At 34.7% G+C, this 26,719-nt stretch overlaps 1 protein-coding gene across 3 annotated transcripts in view; it reads right to left on the bottom strand.

Moving 5' to 3' along the window:
* Positions 1–241: 241 nt before the first annotated feature.
* SLC35F5 (solute carrier family 35 member F5) overlaps positions 242–26,719 on the bottom strand; it is a 45,011-nt gene continuing 18,533 nt past the window's right edge. The window contains exons 8-16 of one of the 3 annotated variants that reach the window (XM_036858338.1): positions 23,765–23,846; positions 22,927–23,014; positions 20,943–21,007; positions 18,645–18,749; positions 14,658–14,817; positions 9,891–9,981; positions 6,397–6,551; positions 5,793–5,879; positions 242–2,847 (exon numbers count right to left, since the gene is read on the bottom strand). In XM_036858338.1, the coding sequence (XP_036714233.1) occupies positions 5,804–5,879; positions 6,397–6,551; positions 9,891–9,981; positions 14,658–14,817; positions 18,645–18,749; positions 20,943–21,007; positions 22,927–23,014; positions 23,765–23,846 (822 nt within the window). In that variant the 3' untranslated portion in view covers positions 242–2,847; positions 5,793–5,803. Of the gene's footprint in view, positions 2,848–5,792; positions 5,880–6,396; positions 6,552–9,890; positions 9,982–14,657; positions 14,818–18,430; positions 18,460–18,644; positions 18,750–20,942; positions 21,008–22,926; positions 23,015–23,764; positions 23,847–26,719 lie in introns of those variants that run through there. The other 2 variants (XM_036858339.1, XR_005020646.1) reach the window with 2 other exon arrangements.

The raw sequence follows: 26,719 nt of genomic DNA, 5'->3' as shown, positions 1-26,719 counted from the left end.
TTGGCTTCCAGAGAAGTCACACCTTGCAACCCCAAACTGGTTCTTCATGATTCACTGTGAAGCGGGCATGAGCATTCTTCCTGAAATAAGACTGTATACCTTTGAGAACGTTCATTTAACCTTGTGAGCTCACTTCTATAGAAACAATGAATTTTATTCACTGGCTGCCAGTGGGAAAATCAGTTTAATTTACGGAATTAATTAAGTCAGGCTGATAGAAGTCAATATATCAACTTTTTAAAAATCAAAATTTAACGGAATGTCTTACGTATATCTAATGGCTTTTCTGAGCTTCAAAAAGCGTTCATCTAAGCACTTTTAAGGCTGCCTCATTTTTCAGTTTTGTTTGAGTAGAGATTCTGATGATATTCATCTAACCAAAAGTGTTTCTGACAAAACAGAAGTAATTTAACTCCCTTTCATCAAGGTCATAATTTGAAACATTATACAATAATGGAATTTAAATTATGTATGGGAAGAAAAGTAGAAGACTGAAACAAGGTATTAGGAATCCCTATTTGGGTCTTTAGGTTCAGAAAAATATAATCACAGGCCAACACTGTTCCAACAGAGATGAAGGACATTAGCAGTTACTTGAATGTAACCTCTCCCAACACTTCCAAAGGCCTGCAATGTGGTTGCTGTGACCCTAGGGCCCTGATACTTAAGACGTCTGGGTAATCACAGAATGAAAGTAATCTACCATAACTTAATTTTCTGAGAAGGTGAACCCTTAACTACAAAGGTGCAGAAAGGGCGTCTTCAACTGCTCACTTGCCGTGGCTACAGTATTCAAATACCAAAATCATTTAGATAAATATAACCTGGGAGAAAAAACAATACGTAAGTTGGCAAAGCAGCAGTAATCCCTACTTTCAGGTAACCAATGTAATTTTGCTTCCTTCTAAAGAGGTTCTTTGATAAAAAGCATAGTCTAGTGGAAGAAGACCTCCTCAAGATTTATCCAGTATGTTAACAAGGCTTACTACTTCTGGACTCCTGAGTGACAACACATGATCTGTATGACAACACATGATCTGTATGACATGTGAACACAGAGCACGTGGACAACCAAAAAATTCTAAGTTCAACCTCTTTTCCTACCATATTTACAGAAAAATTTAAAGCTTGAATTTCACTGACACTGTTTCAACTATTTCCTCCTGTAAACTGCCGAAAGGTACTGGCAAACTGTCAAAACAGCAAAAACATAAAGTAGAGGGGTATACAGATAGTAAACGTCAACCAAACATAGTCTTTGAGTAATTGAAATGTACTTCATTAGTTCTTTTCAAGAGAAAATTTCTTTGAAGTCCACGTTCTTTACATGCCTTTAACCTGTGCCAAGCTCACAAAATCAGGATTATTTTCAGTTTAAGATTTATTGGTGGCACCAAATAGGATAACATCTATTTTTAAAATTTAATGTTATCAACAATCTTTTAAATTAATATAATATAAAAGTTCTCAGGACAAGCAGAAAGATGGCTAAACTTCATTTTAGACTTATGGTAACATCGAAGCAATTTTAAGAATGTGAATAAGATGAACTGAAGCTAAATATTGCAAAGGGAATTTTTAAAAATCAGATGTGTTAAGAAATTTTGAAGAGAAAGGAACTAATCTCACAAAACTTGAGAAGGAAATAGGTTCTGATTAATCAAAAGCCTGGATGAATCCTGAGACATACATTCATCTTCTGAGGGCTACAGTGAGTAGAGTCCAGGAGCTGCTGCACAATAAGGACATATAAGACCTAACTTTAAAAGTTAAAATCAGGAGTATTGATATTTAATTTAAACTTGGTAGAGGAAATCTTCAAATGTAATTTTTAAAGTAGAATTTCTTCTTGCCTTCCTTCTTTGGTTTTTAACCATAAAAATTTATTTAGGAAAACTAAAATTATTTAAAGAGGCATCTAGTTCTAGAATAATTTGGCACATTTATATGTGAAAAAAATCAGAAACCAATTGATAGATCTATAATACACACACATATATATATATAAACATTTTATTTTAATAATACTCTTTATCACTTCAATTTACATCATTCCATTATGAAAATGTTTAATTGAAGAGAGGATATTTCTTCAAAACTCTAAATAAGCAGAGCTTTATCAATTAAATTTACAGCAATACAGTCTTTAGAAGTACATAATTCTTCATTTTACAATAATACTTCTCCTTTAAAAATTTGTCATGGTTTGTCACAGATTTAAAGTAGAAGGCACCTAATGCTATGAAAGGATAATACAGTATATGTAGTGTAAGTGAACCAGATCTTTTCTCAAATATCGATTCTTTCTAAAGTCCTACCAAATTTGTGTGAACATATTTGTTGCATAAATTAAACATTTTTTGTGTTGTTAATTTGTAATATTCTACAAAACTCAAAAATATAATCCGTACCTATTATAGGCAGCTTATTTTAGCATTTTACCTGTAAGAAACACCAATCTATATACTTAAAATGATTTCTTGAAAACATTTTCATAATATAGTCCAGCATTTAACAAATAATATGTGAAAATAAAGTCTCCAGAACATTAAAATTTTATCCCTTGATTAGTTCAAATTATTTCATCAGCTGAATTCCTTGAGATGTGTAAGGCATGTTGGTCCTTTAGATGGACTGTAGACTGAAACTTCCTATAACTGTAGTGATATGTACACAGCTACATAGCAAAGTACTTCATTATGAAAATGAAGAAAACAGACAAGAGGAAAATATGTTTTAGAGTTCCAAAGAACTGAAACTGTTATTTTTCAGACTAGGCACTGAAACATTTTTCTACAAAAACTTGCCAGGGATTGTCTCTTCACCGTATATTGTTCCATTATCAAGCTAAAAATAAAAACAAACACAAACACAGGAGGATCATTAGATTACAACTGTCATAGCTTTAATTTCTATAGTTTATATTTTAAAAAGCAAATTATCTTACCATTGAAATATATATCAAACACAGCCTATATACTTAATAACTGGATACCAGAACTTGAGGTGAGTTCTAAGAACTCATGAAAGTGAGTTCTACGGCAATGTCAAAGGCTGACATCCAATACTACTTTAAGAGCACATAATAACAGTTTTATTCACAGTATATTCCACCATTACCCCTGTCAAGACAGACTACTGCCCAACCTGCCCTACTTTATTCTACTCTATTGTAGTCCATCTTTTTTAGTCTTCACTATCTCCTCCTTATCCAGCTCTCACTTCCAAAAATATCTGGGTGAGGGTGGGTATGAGTGTGAATATGGGAATAATGCACAGCATACTAGGGAGGGAAAATGCATAAATTATAGAATTAAAAAGCTTTAAAGAATAATTATTTGCATTTTTTAATTTTAAAAATTAGAACAATTTTAAATAGACGAAAATATACATACTTAGTTCTACTCTGTCCCCAAAACCTCAGTAAAAAGATAATAAAGGGATTTTTTTTTAAAGTATAAACCACATGGACATAGAGAAGAACAGAGACAAGAAAAGAGCAGCCAACTCTTAGCTAGCAATGAAAAAATACAACCAGATACCTCTGTAAGGAGGGGTGAAGAAACAACTAAAAATAGGCAGATTGGTACAAAGTTTATAGAAAAAGCAGTTAGACACTCAGACGCTCGCCCCTCACGTTTCACAGCTGGTCAAGTGCCTCTTCTCTATCCCAGGAGAAGATCTGAGGTTTATTCTCCAAAAAGGGTAGTAACAGAGGGTCTCTGGACTGGGGAAATGCCAGGCACAATCCTACATGGCTCAGGTAAAAGTAACATTTATATAGGCATAACAATGTAAACACTGATTACACATCTATTCAAAATCACAGGATAAATATCCTGGGATGATGAGGAGGTAGGAATGATACAGCGCTGGAAGGCAGGCAAGTGCGGTGGGAGCAGAGGAGGGGGAAACTGAAAGTAACCTGTCCTCACGTGCCATAGTGGGAAAACCAACTGAAGAGGCCTGAAACTGAGAAATCAAGAAATAGAAGTATAAGCATGGTACTTAGATGGAGAGGAAAATATGAAATGAATCAGTGAAGAGTTTAAATAAAGGGACTCCTCAGGGTGGGGAATGAATGAAAGCAGGATAGGCAGTGCAGGGCAGGGGATAGCTGCATTGTACAATAAGAATTGTAGAACTCCAACTCTTCAAACTATGTGCATATATAACCATCCTAAGAGGAAAAACTAGAATAAAAAAAGACCAATCAAAGAAAAACATAAAACCAAGACAAATAGCCTTGGGTTAGAGGTGAATTTACCATGAAGATAAACTTAAGCTTCATGGCCAATGTGACTGCAAGGAGTTGACAGGAGTTGTTCAATGTTCTAGGTGAAGAGGGGAAGCCCAGGTGTAATCAAGAAACATTTCAATATAAATTGTCTGAAGTTAACTCAGAAGAAAGGGACCGGAATTTCCGGAATTTCAGTAATTTATTGTGATCTCTCGCTCTAAATAAATAATTGCTTTCCTACCTACCAAAGATATACGGTGGATATATTTCAAGGGCTCATTAAGAGAAACATAAACTGTCACGTACTCTTTCTGTCATGTAAGAAATATACAAGATACTATTTCTTAAAATTAATAAAAAATGTGGAAATGGTCTCGAAACATTGTTAAGTGAAAAGCATAGTCAGAGAATCAGGATATATATTGTGCCAGTTGTGGTAAACACACACACATACATGGAGAAGAGACTGGATATACACTGAAGTATTACATTTTTTCTTAATTTTATACTCAGAAAAAAATATTTTTCTAAAGTATATCATTAAGTAAAATGATGACCATTAGCATGAATATAAGTAATAGTTAAAACTTGGAATCACTTGTGATCATTTTGTAGTGTACAGAAATATCAAATCACAATGTTGTGCACCTGGACCTAACAGTGTTGTAGTTCAAGTATAATTTAATTTTAAAAAATAAATAAAAAAATTTTAATTGCCTTATTTTAGGACCGTCTTGCCAATTTCTACAAGAAAGCTTGTTAGAATATTGACTGGGATTGCACTCAATCTATAGATCAGCTTAGGGATAACTGGCTTCTTAATAGTACATCTTAATGGGTTGAGTCATTCAACCCATGAACACATTATTATATCTCTCCATTTACTTATATCTCTAATTTTTCTTTGAATTGTTTTTCAGTTTTCCATCTACAAGTCTTGCACAATGTTTGTTAAATGTACTTGCAAGTATTTTTAAAAGTTCATTGTTTATGGAATTTTTCTTAATTTCATTTAATTATTGTTCATTGCTACATATAGAAATAATGGGAAGATATTTTTTATATTGACACTGTATATGTGATCTTGCTAAACTCAATTATTCTAGTAACTTCTTTTGCTAATTCCTTAGAATTTCTAAATAAAATCATGCAATCTAGAGCTGAATACAATTTTACTTCTTCCTTTTCAAAAAACAAACAAACAAAAAAAACTTGGGAATCACTTAATTTGACTCAGGTACTATATTGTATGTTTTAAACTTACCAAGTATTTAATTCTTCTAACAACTTTGTGAGGGACGTTCTGCTGCAACCCCATTTTACAGATAAGAAAGCTGAGGCACAGTGAGGTTAAGAACCTTGCATAAAGTCACAGAGCTAGTACATAGAGAAGCTGGAATTGGAACCCAGAGAGTCTGACTCCAGAGTTGGACTCCCTTAGCCTCTAAGCTGTATTGCCTCTCAAACAACTAATAATGGAAAATCGATTCTGTATTTGAGCAATACAGGAATAAGAACCTTATTCAATACTACTGTCAGCTAACATACAAACCTGGACTACAGCTAACTAGCTCCATCCTCCTGAGAAACACCGTGCATAGGAATGAGACTCTCACACTGTTCGCTGTCTTCTGGAACCCTTAAAAAAAGACAATAGTTAGGAAAGCTTTAGACCTAAGGAACCCTTAAAAATGATCTATTCCACTGGCTGAGGCTTGAGGTCAGAACTAAGACAAGGTCAAGATTCCCCAACAAACTGTCCCAAATTCTTTTTAGAGTAGAATGTAAAAAGGTTTCTCTCTCTTAAAAAGAAAGAAATTGAAAAAAAATGGAGGCAATGTTATCATATTTTATTATGAATTTTGTTCAAACAAACAAATGTTTTCTACATTTAAATTTGTTTTAGCAAAACAGTAAGCACTTTGGTTGTACCTGTGAATCAAAACTTTTTTTTTTTTAAAAAAAGCAGTTGGGAAGAAACTATCTTATCACCTGAAGGATCTGAACAAATTCTTTTATCTGGCATTGTACGTATAAAATTATAATCTTTTAAAAATTCTTCACAGAATCTCTAAAAAGCTAGGCCAGCATGATATGATTCCCAATTTACTTAGTAAACATTATTTTTTAAAAATCTATATTAGAACTTAACCTACCTCTGAATTCGATGTTTTCTGCATATAAAGGCAAAAATTCTTCTGATTCCCACCATCACAGGATCCCAATTATTATAATGGCACAGGAGAGTTACAATAAAAAATGAAAAAAATACAGGGATAGCGCCTGCAAAAAATAACCAAGAAAACTGCACCTAAAAATAAGAGATAGAAAAAAAACAAAACACCCACAATTATCATTGAGACAATTTTCCCTTTAACATAAGTTTTTCACTTATGATAACTTGCAGGAATAAATTAAAACACGAAGAAAATAATACTAATCTTTGACAACATATTAAGTATGTTATTATTAAATATAAGGATTCAGGACTTCAACATATTAACCACTTGCTTAAATTACCAACAAAAATACTTCTTGCTTGGAAAATAGCCTAAAGGAAAGCATGCTTTTCACTAATAAGTACAGGCATAGTACATCAGAAACAGAATTATGAAATTTTAAGCATTTGCCTTACACATCGCATTGCCCATTTTTTCTTTACTGATTACTGCCTGTTCTCAAGTTGATTCTTCCCCTTTAGTTCCTGAAGTCATTTTTCAAAACTCCCATTTTTGAAAAACTAGGTTATGCTATTGCCGTGATATGTTATGTTATGGTTCTTAAGACAGTACTAAAAACAGATGAAACTCAAGTAAAACTTTTGCAAACATTTTATTAATGAAATATAGCTTGATTATCTAGTAACAAATGAAATAGAAATTTTCAAAAGGAAATCATGACTAAGTAAAATAACAATTACAAAGAGAAAGACTTTCAGCGGTGAGGAGCCCTCAGGATCGCCAAGCCTGACCCTCCAATCCATCATTTTATCAGGGTCGTCAAGAAAATTAAAAATAATGAGATGCCATAAAGTTACCCCCCCCCAAAAAAAATCATTCTTTCCTTTACCATCTAGATTCAACTAAGGATCAAAAACAATTGCTAAAAAGAGCCTGCACTGATTAACTATTGAGACTCAGCTGCAACACCCTGGTGGTTTGCTTTCAAAATAATGACAAAAACAGTAACTCCTATCTTTAAAATAGGGAAGAAAAACTGCTTGCCCTCTCTAAGCATTAAAAAAATGAAGTTGAGAATCAAAGGCAAGACTCCCTCTGGTGGAAAACATATACTACTACTCCATTTCATACCACCCATTAGTCAGAGTAAAGGGGTTTTGTGAGAATAATGGTTTTTTTATGAGGGACTCATAATGCGTAACACAAGAGAAACCACTGATAACTTTTAACATGCATGTTCTGCTTGTATGGTACACACACACAGGCTGAGTCAGGATAAGAACACCCAGCAGTAAGTACTAAAACGCCTTCACGCTGTTATCAAAGTATTGGTATAACATATTCTTGGAATATTTGCCAGAATATTTAATAATCTAGAAAAACCATGATGAACTTAAATGACCCAAGAACAGAAAAAGTATAAAAAACTTATGACTAATGAGAGTTAAAAATGCAGATATAGTTGATAGAATGATTTCATGAATATTCAACTAAAAACCCTATTTTAGAACTGAAAAAAGCAAACTTTATAAAGGTAGGTAAAACTCTAGATGACTTTTACAGGCAAAGTTCACTTTTAACAATGCAGTTATTTATATGTTGCCGAATAATAAAAAAAAACTTTTAATTTGATTTCCAACAAGCTATGAAGACAATTTTTTTAAAATGAAGACATTTATTAACAACGAAAACTGCCTAAGTAAACAAAAAGAGTCTAATTCCTGAATATATCTGAATATAAACCTGAAAACAATCAGGGATGCTTCCTATTATACCAAATACCAATAGGTTAAAAAAATATATATTTTAAGCACAGTAAGTAAAGTTGATAAATGCTAAAATTTCAGAAACTATATATAAATATGCTTGGATAGTAGAATAAAAAAAAACCCAGGAAAGTAGGTTTCTCCTACCATGTTTCTATTACAGGTCTGGGGCATACCCTGCTACTTTTACCAGAAGGTATCTTCCTGCCCTCAATTCCCACCAAAGGCCCAGCCTACTCATTTAACTGATTCCCTAATCTTGATGCAAAGACAATCAAGAAATGACTGTTGGTATGTTTTTCTAATCTATTATATATACATACATTTTTCCCTTGTGTTCTGCCTTCATCTTAAAATATCTGAACTAATGACATAATCATTTAATAAAATTAAATCTGCTGTTACAGTTCTTTTTAAAAAATCCAAAAATAAAATTAACCTTCAATTTTTATCTTTCAAATCTGCAAAAAAGCCAATGTTTTCAAAATATCAGTATGTAAAGTTCATTTACACAGCAATCTACCAAAATCCTCTAATAAGCAGCACTTCCCTAGTTTCACTAGAATAATTTTGGTTGATATTCAAGATTATGACCCTGAGATGTGGAAAGACCTGGATGTTATTTAAATCTATAAAAGGATTTAATGATGTATGACTTTAGTGTTACATATATTTTATAATATTCACATTTTTTGAAAATGCATGGTATATGTAAGATAAGTAATTCTCAATTACAAAGATTTCCATTCTTAACCATGACAAATAAATTAGAATTTATTGAACCATAAAACAAAATTAAATACCACAGAATTGTTTTTTTAAATAAAGAGGATACATATCACTGAGAGTATTTTGCCTTTATCCTAAAAACTGCATGAAGATCTAAAGAAAAATAAAAATCTGATTGTAACTTCTACACATTATAAGTGTTTGGGCTTTCAAGTATTTTCTTCAAATTATATTAAACCAAACCACACACACACATCATTTTGTTACTTAATATTGGCATTAAAAGCTTACAAATATTGAACTGAGTGATAAAAGGCTACACATCTTTTCGTGTTAGCCAGTGGCACATCTTTTTCTCCCTAGTACCCCTAGAACCACTAAAGAAACTTCTCCCTTCGGGCTGCTGGGAGGGACCCTCCACCCCAATTCTCTTTTCTGCAATGTTATCATGGCCAGCATTTATCACAAGAACCCTCACATTCAGACCAGGACTTCACAGACGAGGGAAGGAGCACCCGCCCTGGTGAGTCCAGACAGAAATGAGCGATCACTGAGAAACGACGTTATTCCTGTGCCGCTCACATCTATGGGAGTATTAACAGAGTGTTAAGAAACCTTTGGAGTCTATCTGAGAGATCAAAACACTACTATTTATATGATTAAACTATATCCCCTATTCCATACCACTGACTCACCAAAGAACATTTGGAACACAATCAGCTCCAAAACTGGAGAACTATATATAAAGACACTGCCCTTAATTTAGAAATTAAGGAAAAATATTGAAAGGCTAAAAAATGCAACACATTATCCATTTCTTTGGTACTTTTTATATCTCTCTGTGGTAAAACAGCTTGGAAGAGTAGGCATCAAGTATTATTCATGATCATCTTTATAATTTAGTCACATTCCTTACCTTTCATTAGCTCTGTTTTAACAGTACACTTAAAATATCTAATAAATAGTTTGCCTTACCTTTTGCATACACATGTCAGCTATTATGGACAGAGGTATTGTAAGGCTTAGTGCAAGTGTGCCTATCAGTGATGAGGTAAGAAAGCAGCCCCTAAAAAGAAAAAAAAGAAAATATACATTTCCATATCAAAAAAGTAAAAGAACCAAAGAAAAACAATGATCAAAAACTATCTATCTTACAATATAGGCAAGAGAGATCAGGAGCAAAAATAAAAGCTCAGGATGGACTAAGACATAATAAAAAATAGAGTTACTAAGATCATTCTTACAGTTTATCTTCAAATATTAAAAATCCAATACATAAGTATACAAATTTCAAGACTTTATGCTATTTTCTAGATCTGCTTACAGATGCTATTCAACTTTTGATGTATAGCTTATATTTTATTAACATTTTTAATAAAACTGTCAAAAGAGTTCTTATAGTTTTGTGATAATGATACTTAGCTAACAAAGGAAACAGCTATATTGAAATTTCAGGACAATACCACATAACACAGACTTTAACCAAGTGATAAGCCAACAGGTGGGTCTGTCATTAAAGCAAAAATATCTCACCCTCATTAAAAACTAAAGTAGTCTTTAGATGTGTGCTGCTCTTTTGATTTGGCTTAATATCAGAAAAAAAGAACTTGAGTATTTTTCAGGGATATTTCCTTGTTGTTTTTCATTTTTCTAGCAATTGTCCTAACCAAAACCTAAGCTCTTCATTTTATTTTCACCTTGAACTATCAATGTTGGTATCAAATTTTGACATACCAATTGCATATAATTTTATACAGCTGAAGGAAAAAAATGAAGGAAAGCATTATATTGAATAGATATTTGGGTATATAAGAAGAAAATGAATTATAGGCCAAGATAAAACCATAATGTATAATAATTAGGACTACAGACCCATGGAAATTATAGGCAAGTAAATTCTAGCTCAGTATATGTTAGGATTAACAATGCTGTCCTACAATAAAAGAGGCTATCTCTTGATAAAGTGTCACTTCAAGTATTCACCAGAGGCTGGACAATTAGCTCCTATTGATGTGGTACAGAAAACTCAAGTGCTAGTCCACTATTCATGAACTGATCTGTGAAAAGAGGGTTCAGGGATCAAATATCGCTTATTTTAAATTAAAAAAGTTTTTAATAAATTAATTTATTGGCCACACTACAAGGCTTGCAGGCGGGATCTTAGTTCCAGGACCAGGAATCGAACCGGGGCCCCGGCAGTGAAAGCGCTGAGTCCTAACCACTGGACCACCAGGGAATTCTCTTGGTTTTTGTTTTTTTTTAATGCAGTATATGTTCTTAGAGATTTATAATGCAAAGTAGAATCACACTGAGTCTGAGATGAAGTATTAAAAACCCTGTTTGACTTATACCAGCTTTTCCCAATTTAGCTGATGGCTAAATACATCTGATTTATTTTTTTAATTAATTAATTTACTTATTTATTTTTTGGCCGAGCCACGCGGCACACAGGACCTTAGTTCCCCAGCCAGGGATCGAACCTGTGCCCCCTGCAGTGGAAGCGCAGAGTCCTAACCACCAGACCACCAGGGAATTCCCCACTTGATCTATTATTCATTCAACATGCTCCAGGAAATGCTAAGACAGAGGACCAGGTGGATAATCTCACATCTATACTAGCGGTACAATATATGGAGTTAACAGTGCACTTAAAAATTTTTTTTCAAATAAACAATGAGTGACAAGTACACATCTTTAATTTCCAAAAAATTCACAACTGCACTTTTAAATCTTTAGTATACTACTCAGCACCTGATTATATATGCTGAAGTTTGTTGTCTATTTATAGTTAAACATACAATAATCTTGCCTTCCTAGAAAGAAATCATCATACACGCAAAGATTATGACTTCTGATTTAACTATTTTTAATGATCTAAAAAGGTATAAAATACGTAGATATGCTCCTTATAATTGTTTTGAGTTACCAACAACACCTAGAATTGAAGGGATATGAAGTTTGTTTCATTACTGACTAACTTACTGCTTTTGAGTTGTAACCATAAGTACTCTTAAATGCTTGAGTGTAGAAGTATATCTGAAAAATAAGCCTTTTTGAGGTCCTGAAAAATCCACCCCAGGTAAGGATAAACATAGCTTTGATCATAATATATGACCTTGAGTGTCCAGTTTAGTCAACAATAAACACTCATATACACAGTTGGGAATATAAATTGTGTTCCTTCTGTAGAGAATAACTTTGCAATTCTCTCAAAATCTAAAGTCTACACATTTGATTCAGTCTTTTCAGTATTTATCCTATAGAATACTTACATGCATATGCAAGAACATATATGAGGATGTTCAATGCCATACTATTTACAAAGCAAAAGACTACAAACTAAAATGTCTCTCAAGAAGGAACTGGTAGGGGCTTCCCTGGTGGCGCAGTGGCTGAGAGTCTGCCTGCCAATGCAGGGGACACGGGTTCGAGCCCTGGTCTGGGAAGATCCCACATGCCACGGAGCAACTGGGCCCGTGAGCCACAATTACTGAGCCTGCGCGTCTGGAGCCTGTGCTCCGCAGAGGCCCGCGCACCGCAATGAAGAGTGGCCCCCGCTTGCCACAACTAGAGAAAGCCCTCGCACAGAAACGAAGACCCAACACAGCCATAAATAAATAAATAAATTAAAAAAAAAAAAAGACTTGCTTATAAAAAAAAAAAAAAAAAAAAGAAGGAACTGGTAAAACACATTATGTTCTATGCATTATGTTACATAATAGATTGGAGCATAACAGATTAGAGTATTACACAGGCTTTAAAAAATGAATCTAGTGGCTGATATGTAAAGATTTACAAGACAGTAATTTGTGTATAGAATGATATCCATAGTTTGCATGTTAAAAATAACACAAATTGGAGGGGGGAGGATTAAGAGACTGATAACACACTTCTGTATATACAGACAATTTTGTAGAAGGCTTAGAAGTTAATAGTGGTTGCCTCTGGGGAAAAGAAATGAAAATTTGGGGTAGAAGGGAGATTACCTTTTCACTGTAATCCGTTTCGTACATTTTTGTATGTATTACTCTCTTAATTTAAAAAAAGTTAAATACAAAAAGAATAAAAGTATTTCAAAACATGTTATTTATTATTTCTTTAACTGTAAAATTTTCCAAGGGAGCAAACTCAGGAAAGCTCACATAAGAGAGAGATTACATATGTCACAACTCATATTCATTCATCCCCAAAGCCTACATTAAAATCTGCTGACATAATGAAACTCTAGTGTATATATTTATTAAACATAACTCTCTCAATAAAGAACGAGTATTATAATATTTGTAAGTGGTATAGTCCATGTTTATTATGAGTCTCAATGTAATACAAACCATACGAAACCTTTCTCTCATCTAATATCCAAAAATTTTTAAAAATTATTTCTTTCAAATATGTAAAAACTCCTTGCTTTGAAACTTTCTAATCTAAGCTAAACTTAGAAAAGTAGGGAATACAAACTTCTATTAAAATACAGTGAGTGCATAATTGTTTAAAGCATATGGTTCACTGGGTTGAACCCTATGAAACTGCCATCAAAAATGGTTTAAGATCAACAATTCCTTATGGTTCAACTAAGTTCAATCAAAACACTACCAGTAAGCAGTTTCATCTGCCCAGGACCAAGAGTGGAAAGAGGCAAGAGAAATGATAGAACAAAAGAAGTGATAGGACAAAAGAATGAGACATATGGTATGTATTAATATATAAAATAAAATATGTAATTCTTTTTGGTTAAAAAAAAATGAGCACCTAAAATAATTTGTACAAAATGAGATTTTGATACCAAAGAGTTTTAGATCAGCAAAGGAATTTAATTACATAAATTACTACAATACAAAGTAAATCTTTAAGTACTACACGAAAGGGAGTGAGTACAGAGGATATCAAGAAAATAGAGATATTTCCTTAATTGGAGAGGGCAGAGAAATGTAGGCAGAGCATTAAGGAAGACTTGATGGAAAAGGCTATTTTTATTGCAGTCTTTCGCAAGGGAAAACTAGTCAGTAGTCTTAAATGGTATATAATAAAATACATTTAGGAGTTTAAGTACAATTTGTGTTTCTTTTTAAGTTCATATTAGATGGAAACAGGACTAAGTATTAAGCTCTCTATTTGAAGTTTTCTTAAACTCCATATATGATACTGTTGTCAAACTATTTTAAGATTATTATCATATATCAACATAGTTGATATTACAACATATCAAACTATGTTAAAATCTCAAGTTAATCAGAGCTTAGGGTTTATATATCTGCCTCACTCATATGAAAAGTCCTGAGAATAAACAAAACAAAAAGGTCTATGAACAACCAAACAGACATTCCAAAGTCTCCTGAATAAGCAAAGTCCCCAGATTCTCACTTAGAATTCATGTATTCATACCTGGGATACACATCTCCTAAGTGTGACTGTCCATTAGATAACGATGCCTTGAATTAGCATAACACTCTACTTTCTAAAACATTCTATAAATTCAGATCATTCATATTCATTTATTTGTTCAGCAAAATTCATGAGCTCCTTCTATGTGCCAGCCACTACTCTATGCAATGGGTACACAGAAATTAAAAAACAAAACACAGTTCCTGCTCTAATGGAGCTACTGTATTAAGTTGTAAGTGTGTGGGGTGGGAGGGTGCGCACGAGGGGCCATCAGAAGACAGAAGAACTAGAAATGCTTAAACTAGCCAAAAGTCAATAAACTCATAACTAATAAATCACAGGGCAATAAACAGTACCTACCACAACCACAGGAACTCTGAGAGCACTGTTCCAATAAGGCCATTAATGATAATGCACATCAGTACTACTTTATTGGGAAACTCAAAGTCCTCAAATCCAGTATAATGAAGTAAAAAGAAACCTGGCCATAAGAGCAGCAGATTAAAGAGACCTACAAAACCTAAACACGTATAAAAGAGAGAAAAGTTAGTAACTGTGATTTATTTCAATTTTCCAAACTTACAACTCTATAATCAGAAAACGTTAGATTTTGCACAAAGGGCTTCAACAGGTTTCCTTAACTGAAATTTCTGTTACTTTTGTTTTTAAGTAAGTCTTATGGAGAGATCAACACAAGAAAAAACTTTATCAAGCAACTGGTGATCACTGAGTCTTCAAGGTTCACTGTATGGAGTGTATGGAGCAAGTACTGCAGCACAAACCACTTAAAACAACTCAAAAAGAAGGGTTGTTAACCTTAGATTATAATAATATAGCGTCCTAGAACTTAAAGGAATAACTGGTGCGTGCATGTGTGTGTGTATTCAGCCTAAATTATTAAGAGGAACTAGACGGTTTACTCTCTGATTCGAATCATATTTATGCTTAAAGCACCCGTGCTATGCTAGGAATAATGGAGGAGGGTCCCCCAAAAAGATAAAATTCTTGCTTCCCGCCTTCCCAAGAGCTCATAAGCTAGTCTGTGAGATTACACACATACACCAATAGTTATTCAAGTATGAACTAAGCAGGGACTATGTGTAAAGGAAGGCTATAATATTTAGTGGTTAAGTGTGTGCTCTGCAGTCTGATTGCCCTGGGTTCCAATCCCAGCTCTACCATTCACTAGTACTGTAATCTTTAGGCAAACTTTAGGCAAGATGCTCAACCTCTTGTAAACCTCAGTTTTCCAATCTATAAGTATAAAATAATATTTAATTAGGTTACTAGGAAGAGTAGACGAACACATAAAATACAGCACAGTACATGGCATGGAGTAAATAGTTAATAAAGGCTAGCTATTATTATTATAGAAACATAAGCTTATATAAGACTATAACATGTGAATGTAAAGAAAAAAATATTTTATAGCAGTTTTTATTGGACTTGGTATATAGTTTAACACCACAGTTCCACTATGAGATCCAGAGGTAACTACAGAGCTTTCCTAAAAGAAAATTAAATTACAGTAGGTATGTATTTTATATTTGCTGCTAAATAATAAACTAGTATTTAGGATGCCTCGTTAAATCTTTATTTATTTATTTATTTTTGGCTGTGTTGGGTCCTCGTTTCTGTGCAAGGGCTCTCTCCAGTTGCGGCAAGCGGGGGCCCCTCCTCATCGCGGTGCGCGGGCCTCTCACTATCGCGGGCTCTCCTGTTGCGGAGCACAGGCTCCAGACGCGCAGGCTCAGTAGTTGTGGCTTACGGGCCCAGTCGCTCCGTGGCATGTGGGATCCTCCCAGACCAGGGCTCAAACCCATGTCCCCTGCATTGGCAGGCAGACTCTCAACCACTGCGCCACCAGGGAAGCCCATAGGATGCCTAGTTAAATCTTAACAGGGCTGGAGCACCTACTCTCATCTGCTGCTTAAGACTCACAGGACCTGCCTTCTCCGAAGGACTATCTTGGACAGCGACCAAGTCTGCCTTTCCCAGGAAGTTCCCACCCCTCCCCACTCCACACCCTGTGCAGCCAAATCCTAATGGCTCTCGGCCAGGACAACTCTGAGGAGTGCCCGGGCACATTACCTGCTCCCCCTGTGCTCCCTGCCCAGGGACCTGCAACGAGCTGGGCCACACCTCAACTGTACCAGAGATCACGCGGTCCTCTCCCCTTCTCTATTCTGCTCCTCTCACTCCCTTGCCAGTCTTTCCTGCAGAGCACCCCTTCAGTGAATCTCCTGCACCAAAGCCCTGTCTCATACCCTGCTTCTAGGAAACCCAACTTAAGACACCTAGTGATAAAAATAAAAATGAACAAAACAACACACGTACACAAGGCTTGTATAGTATTAAAAAGTTCTTCTAATTAAAACACCAAAATTTGGCATTATCAAGAACCAAATCTCTTTTCTGTTCCCTGAACTATGAAACCTATGAAATCCCACATTAAGTAACAACTTTTGGATCTAGAGATAAAAGATCCAAATCACTTCACTTGTTCTCTAGACCCTCGAGAATGCAGCCACATGCACTTCTGCTCTTCCCTAAAGTGAACATTCCAGCACAATGGATCTACTCACTGTTCCCTGCTATGCTCTGCTCACATCCAAATGCCGAAAGAACCCTCTACATCCCAACCCTAACTACTACTTCTCCAATCCTATCTATTCTAAAGCCCATGTCAAATTCATATTGCTTTCCATATCATGGCACATATGAAGAAGATCAACCAAGTTATATGGCTGTGTACTACTCTCCTATAAGAGTAAATAAGCAATTTTTCTTGAAAGCTGCCAATCTTAAAAAAGAACACCGTAAAACATTAACATTTTAATCCATTCCAGATGGAATTTTCTATGACTTTAAAATAAGACATCATTAAAATTATCTTCATATTTAAAGTATACTTATTGAATTCTCTACTTGAAAGGAACTTGAGTGATCACCCAGTCTAGTGGCTTTTCAAAGGTTTTATTTTTGTTAATCTTTAGGTGAAAATATACAAACTATTTTTAGCAGAAAAATCATTTCTACAAATTAAATTATAATGCTAAAAAACCAACAAAGCAGAATTGCTCCAGCAGAAGCAGCAAAGGAGTCTGAGAACCAGACTCACATGTGCAACTCCACCTCCTTCCAACCTTCCCAGGATCCTCCATAAATCAGCTACTAACCTAGTCCAATCTTCTCATTTTCAGATGACTATGAGATAAATGAAGTTATAGCAGCTAGGGTCCATGTCTCCTGGTTCCCTGTAAGCTGCACTTTGATTTCTCATCACCATGCTTCTTTATCTATTGATATTCAGATATCTTTTGGAAGATATCTTGTCAATGTGCTCTTCTTTTGCAATCCTAGATATCACAAGTTCTTTACTGAGCTGATTTCAGGCAAAGGAGAATTTATAAAAATCATATTAGGCATTTACCAAAATTAAGAATTGATGCCAGAAACTGTAACTGGATAATTTGAAAATCTACGTCATAAAAGAATATGAGGGCTTCCCTGGTGGCGCAGTGGTTGAGAGTCTGCGTGCCAATGCAGGGGACACGGGTTCGAGCCCTGGTCTGGGAGGATCCCACGTGCCGCGGAGCAGCTGGGCCCGTGAGCCACAATTACTGAGCCTGCGCGTCTGGAGCCTGTGCTCCGCAACAAGAGAGGCCGCGATAGTGAGAGGCCTGCGTACTGCGATGAAGAGTGGCCCCCGCTTGCCACAGCTGGAGAAAGCCGTCGCACAGAAACAAAGACCTAACACAGCCATAAATAAATAAATATTAAAAAAAAAAAAATCACAACCCTAAGAGGTACAGAAAATATTTAAAACAAAAAAAAAAAGAATATGAGTCTTAAAGATAAAGTGCAAATGGAAAACCTTCAAAAGACCTACAATTTTTAGTAAAAACAAGTACATAGACTGAAACAGTATTATACATATCATTTTCGGGCAGTTTCCCCAATCTTACACTTCTAACAATTCAAAAAAGGCAAAATGTATAATACAACAGGTATACACTCACATGCTTATAACAGCATAACCTGTCATATCAGTGAGGAAAATATCTGATTCACAGGCTGAAGACATTAATTCGAAAAAGGTGTTAGAAGGAATTTCTTTACCTCACACTGAGGGAATGAGCGTTTCCTCACAGGTGCACAACTATGCAGAACAAGGTAAGAGAAAAACATTGAAATTGGACTTCATAATCTTTAAAATCTAATGGTTTTAAAGAATCATATGGGGGAGTGGGGAGGAAGACTTCCCTATTCCCTCCAAAAAACAAAAACGAAACCCTAAGTTAATCATTCAGAGTACATAGCCTCACAAGTTAAACATAGTCTTACCAAAGAACATTGGAATATCCAACTTATCTTCTCTGTCTACTTTTCTCTTGATCATAACAATGTAGACAGCATAGAGCATGGCTCCAACAAGAGACCAAATGGAACCTGTAAAAATCAAGATAATAATTTAAAGCATCTGTTCATTAACTCATTTATCACACACTTATTTAAAATCTGACACAGTCAGCTCCTATTTCAAGAAATGACTATTCAAATATGAAAAGATAAAGTATAACCCACCTTATCCATGGCCTCCAGGAATATAGGAAGGAGTTTAAAGTATAAACAAATAAATGCAAAAACATTCACCTCAATGATCTAACCAATGTTATACATGTTATATTGCCAACATTTTGGTATTTAATTTTGAAATGCATACTTCATACTGTCCCCTACATAAGCAATTATGACACCTGACACAGCCAACTTAACAATGCTTCCTTCCCTCTCTAAGCTGTTGTTTATATTGTTCTCCCCACTGCCATGTATCATTTTTAATATACATTCTACCACCATCTTCAAGACCCTATTAAAGTCCCACCACTGCCACCAAGCATCCTCTTTCTACTCCACTGAATTTCCATCCTTCTTGTCTTCTATTTTAGATAATGTAATACTTACTACAGTTAAATATAGTATTATTTTATTCTCTAGGGGCTTCATTTTGTCAATCATATATTATTGATTAAAATCAAAAACTCCTTGACAACTGCAAACACATAATTTATAGTTTTTAATGTTCTAAAATATCTAACATAATGTAGGGCTCACAGTACCTGCATAATAAATATGGATTCTCTTTAATATATTAACTCACTCGCAAGAACATTTAAGTAAGCCTTTAAAAACAGCTGTATAAGGTGTTGCCAGGTGACCATATTCAATACTTTAATCAATTATCCAAAAGTCCAGTGTTTCATTAAATCTATTTATTATTACTATTACTACTAAACTTTTTTTAAAAAGCAAAGGGAAAAGCCTGTCAACAAAATCTCTCACACACACGCAACAAATACATATATTGTTTTACACATACAGATCGGCTCTGGGTGAGAAAGAGGTAAGGCAGTTCAAGACACAGCTCCCTGGGCAGTAACCAGGAATAGTTTAGAAAGCATTGTTGTATTTAATAAACTTTAAATGTCTAAAGAAAGTATCCGGAAGGAGGGACTTCCCTGGTGGTCCAGCAGTTAAGACTCTGTGCTCCCAATGCAGGGGGCCCAGGTTCAATACCTGGTCAGGGAGCTAGATCCCGCATGCCGCAACTAAAGATCCCATATGCCACAGCTAAAGATTCCGCATGCTGCAACTAAGATCCTGCATGCTGCAACTAATACCCGGAGCAGCCAAGTAAATAAATAAATAAATATTTAAATAAATAAATAAATAAATAAAAAATAAAGTATCCAGAAGGAAACCAATTAAGCTAGATTCTGATTACCCTTCTTTTGTTAAATCTAAACAATGGATCAAAAACAAAGTGTTTACTGTAGTAGTAACTGTTTCAGGCAAGAATCAAAAGTGAATGACAAAATTAGCAGGTACAAGCATGATGGATAGGATATATGTATAGTCTCAGTATCTCTTACAAGATGATTATTACTTACAAAGGGAAAAATCAGTAACTACACTGGAGCAACCTGACACACAACTTTAATATTAATGTCACCAGTAATGGGACAAATCAACATCATGTGCCTTCTGATATGATGTACTTATCAGGACACAATATCACTTCCATGGTATTCTTGCCAAAAATGCACAACATAAATTTAACCATAAGGAAATATCAGACAAACTCAGATTGAAGGACATTCTACAAAACAAGTGGACAGTATCCTCCAAAAATATTAAAGTTATGAAAGACAGAAAAAGACTGAGGGATAGTTCCAGATTAAAGAAAACTAAGGAAACATGACAACTAAATGCAACACATGATGTTGGACCAGGAAAAGAACATTAGTGGAAAAAATGGTGAAATTTGAAAAGGATCTACAGACTAAATAAAAATTATTGTAACCACTGTTAATTCCTGATTTTTAAACCTGTACTGTAGTTATGTACATTGCAACTAGTTAAGAGAATCTGGAGGAGGGCTATATGAGAGTTCTGTGAACTAGTTTTTAATTTTTTTACATTATTTCCAAAGGAAAAGTTAAAAAAAAAAAAAGGCCTTGTTAGGGCCCACCCTGTGTGTGTGTGTATGCACGCAAGTGTGTGGACATGCACATGCATGATGACATGCACAGAACTTTTCTTGTATACTCTAACAGAAAGAATGCAGAGTCATATACTTACCTATTGGGTCTCTTCCAGCAGATTTTTCAGACTCTGACAGGTTTACCAGCACAACACCTCCGATGCTATGAGAATAAGAGTCATTACTGATAAGTAAAATAATAAATTCCTTAAAAAGACTAACCTCAAAGATCAAAATTATTTACAAGTAATAAAGACTAATCTCAACTTTGGGTAAAACTATCAAAGAATTAATGATTTAATTAATAATATCTAACAATATTATCAGTATAGTATAAGTGCTATACTTACATTAACTCACTTAATCCACATAAAATGCCCAATATTACCTTATAAGGAAGGTATTATTATTATTATCATTCCCATTTTATACATGAGAAAATTAATGCACAAAGAAATGAAGTAACTTGACCAAAATCACTCAGCTGGGACTGAAACGCAGGCAGTCTACTTCCAGAGTCCAGTGTTCTTACCTGCTATGCTATCTTCTGCCTTTCAGTTAGGAAAAAATTAACCAACTTATCATCCCTCTTCCAATCTTTTTTGGCAATGTACAAATATCAAAACCCATATAAACCTAGCAATGGCACTAACTCTCACTGGTAAAACCGAAATTAATGGTAAAACTATCCTTAAATATTTAAATAATTAAATTAATCCCATTATTTTAATGTAAAAATAAGACCAAATTAAGGATGTAGAGAAATCAAGAGGTTATTCCTTCATTCAACTGTTGCTTAATGAGCTAAACTTCGGGTTAAGCAACGAACAAGAGAGATGTGGTTCCTGTCCTCATGGAGCCTTATACTGTCTTTCTATTTCTATGTATCTTTCTACTTTTATTAAGACAATGAAAAGAAAAGGCATGAATTTTGAACAAAGTTGGATAAACCTCATCACTTCCCTCAGACAAATATACTGTATTTCCCTAATGCAAAAATATGTTTGGCTAAAACATGGGCCAATCATGCAAAAAGAATAAATTCCTAGTGTCCATAAAGTCTAAATGGTAAATTAGTTGGTTCAACCTGATTGCCCATGGAAACTACCATGGTCAAGTTACCCTTATATCTAAAAGAAAGAAACACCACTTATGTGATTGCCAAGTGCCAGGCTCTACGATAATCACTTTCTATATACATCCCTCCAAACTTTAAAACAAGACTGCAAAGTAGTAGATGATACTATCATCATTTTGTCATCTAGAAAATCCTCTCAGAGAGTTTAGGGCAAGTGCCCAGGGGCAAAAAGCAGAGCTCTGATTCAAACCCACCTCTGAAAGTTCAGAAACACTAATCTTTCTGGTAAATTATTCTGCTACCTTCTCTGATTTCTGATTTTCTCTCACAAAAACAACAGCTTCATCAAACCAACACGTCTTTTTTGAGCACTGACTGTGAGCGAAGCTTTATGCTAGGCCTTTGATGACACAAAGAAGTGGAAAACAAGGTTTTGACCTTCAAGGGTTTGTAATCTCGTAGGGATACAAAGTTAAATAAAGTAAAAGATTTAAATTAGTCATTAATGATACTTATGTATTGTATTACAAACAGTAATACAAAATTGCCAGATAATTTATACAGAAATAATTGAAAGATTGAGGCTGAGACAATCAGAGAAGACTGCAGGTTAGATTTCTAGAAGTGGGAGAAGTGAAAACTAAAAACTAAACAAAAAGGGGAACTTGTTTTAGGAAAAGGAAACAAACTTGGGAGCTTACGAGGATTACCAGGCAGTTAAACGTGAACGTCAGTACAACACTTAGTGGTCCACAGTCACGTGAATGGGAACCAAAGCTGCTTTGGGGTCCTCCCTCCAGTTACCCTCCCCAGGAAGGTTTCGAAAACTAGCCAAGGATGTGATGCAGACCTGAGTAGCATAATGTCCATTTAAAACCTTTTACCTTCATCTATCTTTGCCTATACAGTACATTATAATATAAACTATCATCTATCATTACCAGAAATGCTTTAAACATTGCATTTTTAAGCAGAATAAACTAGCTATTACACTATATTCTTACCTTAAAATTACAGCTAATAGTTTAGAAAGAGTAAATCTATCTCCACTGTTACTTGGAAACATTGCAGCAAGGATTAAGGTAAAAAGTCCTATGGAGAGAAAAGGATAAAAAAAAGATACATTAGCTTAAATACTGTCAAAATTATTTATTACCAACTTGACTGTTTAAATAAGTTAATTACACACCTAACTTTTAAACTAATTTTTGTCATTTTTAAATGACTAAGAATAAGACTGCAGTTACCTAGGCTGAAATGTTCAGAGATCACACATAAAAACAGCCTCCAAATGAAACCATGTTTATTTCAACAATACAGATCAAGTACAGTCCTATTTATTTTAAAACTAATAAGAGAGTTAAACTGAGCATTCAGAGTAACATTCTGACCTCATCATCATCAAGCATGTGTACTAAAGTTATTTTTACAGCTTCAAAAATACTTTTTTTATCTTCCAGATTTGGAAGGTGATTCAATTTTAAAAATAAAACACCTTTCACAGGGCAAACTGTAGTTATGAAATAAGCAATTACATTTAGCCAAAGGGTTGAAAAAAAGATCTTTAGAAAGAATATGTGAAAGGAAAGACAGCTACAATACAAAGAGTCAGCCTATTAAACTTTAATATATTGTTGTATAAAAAATACTGTAAAGTATTGGAAGGAATATAAATAGCACAAGGCTATGACACAAAATTTAAAGATTAAATAGTAGTTATACCAATACACATTAGAAAGAATGAAATAATTTAAAACAAGATAAAAATAGATGTATATGTACACATATATATCAGAAATAGGTCTCGAGTTATAATACAGATTTTGAAGACAAATTTCTTACCAGAAGTTGAGGACAAAATATTAACTATAGCAACTTTTGTGTCTGAAAGTGCTTCTTGATATGACAAATTTGCCAAAAACCACTAAAGAAATAGAAAATAAAGTGAAACCTAATAAATGACTTTTTATATTTGTCATTATAATTTATAGTCCCCTCCTTTTTTTCTCCCTCTAAATACTGCTATCATAAGTTTTAAAATCTGCTTTGTATTGAAAAGTCACAGGCCCAAAAAGAAGACAAACATTTATATCAGACCTAATATCTTTGCTATCCAATTTCCCTTAAGAAATTAACAACAGTTGGTTAAAAATTAGCACTGTTCAGGCTTTTTTAAAAATTAGGGTAAATTTAATATCAAATCAACATTGAAATTTGCTTTATCCAAGCACTGAGTACTAACTCTATTAAGTTTATCTAAATCAAATTTAAGTTGGGGGGAATTCTCAAACATTAAAATACGTACAGATGAATATAACATGATGAGAAATCGACTGAACAAGGTGATGCCTAAGGGGATGGATGAACTAGCCAGGTCGATAGACAAAAGTTTATATTCACTTTGGAAATTTTAAAATGTCCAAGAAATTGTGAATTTACTGGCTAACTGTGATTGTTTCTCTGATTCTCAGTTTTGAGACATAATATAAAGAGTTCTCATAACTTTGAATATAATGAAGGAAGTTTTCCAGCTATGAGGATTTTTTTTTTCCCTTTTGCTTGTCTAGGCTAGGTTATTCTTATATTCCCAACCCTGTGCCTACTTTGATTTAGAGAATAAGAAATAGGACCTCTTTTGATGAAGCCTGGTGTGTGTGTGTGCGTGTGTGTGTGCGCACGCATCCAAAGTTCATTTATTTTTACTGCTATCAGATAATCTAATACAGTTTACCACAACTCATCCATTTTTCTGTTGATGAACACTTTCTGACTATTTCAAACAATGCTACCAAGAATATTCTAGCATATGCCTCCTGGGGCATATGTACATGAGTGCCCCTAATGTAGTATATACTAAGAAGCAGATTGCTGGGTCAAAGTAAATTAACTACTTGTCTAACTGTTTTCTGTTACTTAAACAGACTGACTGGATAATCATATTCTACTGGAGAATGACTTGTCTCTATTAAGGGAGGGACATCTCTTGATATCTCTCAGAACTTGTAGTTAAGTGAAAAGTACAGTTATTAGCATTTATATTTCAAAGAAGCAGTATAGACACATGATCTTAGAGCTAGATCTTACTGCTAGAAGGCAGCAGATGGTTGAGAGTCTAGAAGTCTTCATTCAGTATACACTGTACTCAAAGCTAAAGCCAGACTCTGATTCCATCTGTAGTCCTCTGACTTCCTAATTTCACTTGACTATCTAAATAAGAAAATGAGGTTAGCAACTGGTAAGACGGGCAATATCAAATATATATGACAGTAGTAGCCACAATCTGCTTGCAGTTGAAGTGCTAAAAAAGAAGCAGAAGATTCTGCCCTTAATTATCTTTTGGAGATTTTCTACAAGAATAGGCCATGCTTGTGGGGTGATAATTAGCTTTCTTGACCCACTTTCCTTACCACTTTAATACTTAAATACTGTGCTCATTTTCCAAACAATCTTACTGGTCTCCGCTAATGTGAGATAAAGAAATAAAAACAGACCACTTAGATTGCAGGAATTCAAAGAGTATAACTACTCATCATTAGCTATGAACTCTTTCCAGAAAGATCTTCCCATTCTCCAGCTCTCCCCAAACTCCATTCTCTGGCTTTCAAACCCAAGGCAGCCTCATCACAAAAGAAGACCATCTCAATTGCCCTCCAGTAAAAATTATCTTTACAATGTTTCCTTTCATTATTCCAGAGTTGAGGACAACCACTTACTAAGAATTAAGCTGTCACAAATAATTTATATAGTATTTCATTATTTCATGAGTGATAATTCATTTTAAAATTAGCATAAAAGCCTGTATGACCTAAATTACATCTTACAGAAAAAATTAAAACACCATAAATCCTAATGAGACAAAACAATTAAAGAAGGACTGGCAAATACAGTAATCATTAACTCCTTTTGACCTACAATGTACAATACATTAGCCACTAGCCACATGTGACTACTAAGCAAATGAAATGTGGCTACTTTGAATTGAAATGTTTAGAAAGTGAAATGAAAACTGAAATTGAAATGAAACAGAAAAAGAAATGGAAATGAAATAGAAATTGAAATGTTTAAAAATTGAAATGTTTAGAAGATTTTAGTACAAAAAAAGAATGTAAACTATCTCATCAATAATTTTTATACTGATAATATTTTGAAGTGTTTTACATAGAGTGGGTTAAATAAAAATATAGTATTAAGGGACTTCCCTCGTGGCAGAGTAGTTAAGAATCTGCCTGCTAATGCAGGGGACATGGGTTCGAGCCCTGGTCTGGGAAGATCTCACATGCTGCGGAGCAACTAACCCGTGTGCCACAACTACTGAGTCTGCGCTCTAGAGCCCGTGAGACACAACTACTGAGCCTGCATGCCACAACCACTGAAGCCCACGTGCCTAGAGCCCGTGCTCCACAACAGGAGAAGCCACCGCAATGAGAAGCTCCGCACTGCAACGAAGAGTAGCCCCCGCTCGCCGCAACTAGAGGAAGCCTGCATGTAGCAACGAAGACCCAACACAACCAAATAAATTAGTCAAAAAAATATATATATAGTATTAAAAGTAACTTGTTTCTCTCTTTTTTTTTAATGTGGCTACTAGAAAATTTAAAAATACCTATGTGGGGGGCTTCCCTGGTGGCTCAGTGGTTGAGAATCTGCCTGCCAATGCAGGGGACACGGGTTCGAGCCCTGGTCTGGGAAGATCCCACATGCTGCGGAGCAACTAGGCCAGTGAGCCACAACTACTGAGCCTGCGCATCTGGAGCCTGTGCTCCGCAACAAGAGAGACCACGATAGTGAGAGGCCCGC

This window comes from Balaenoptera musculus, chromosome 7 (assembly GCF_009873245.2).
Source record: "Balaenoptera musculus isolate JJ_BM4_2016_0621 chromosome 7, mBalMus1.pri.v3, whole genome shotgun sequence".
NCBI classification, from domain to species: Eukaryota; Metazoa; Chordata; class Mammalia; order Artiodactyla; family Balaenopteridae; genus Balaenoptera; species Balaenoptera musculus.
This window is presented reverse-complemented; position numbering and strand designations above follow the sequence as displayed.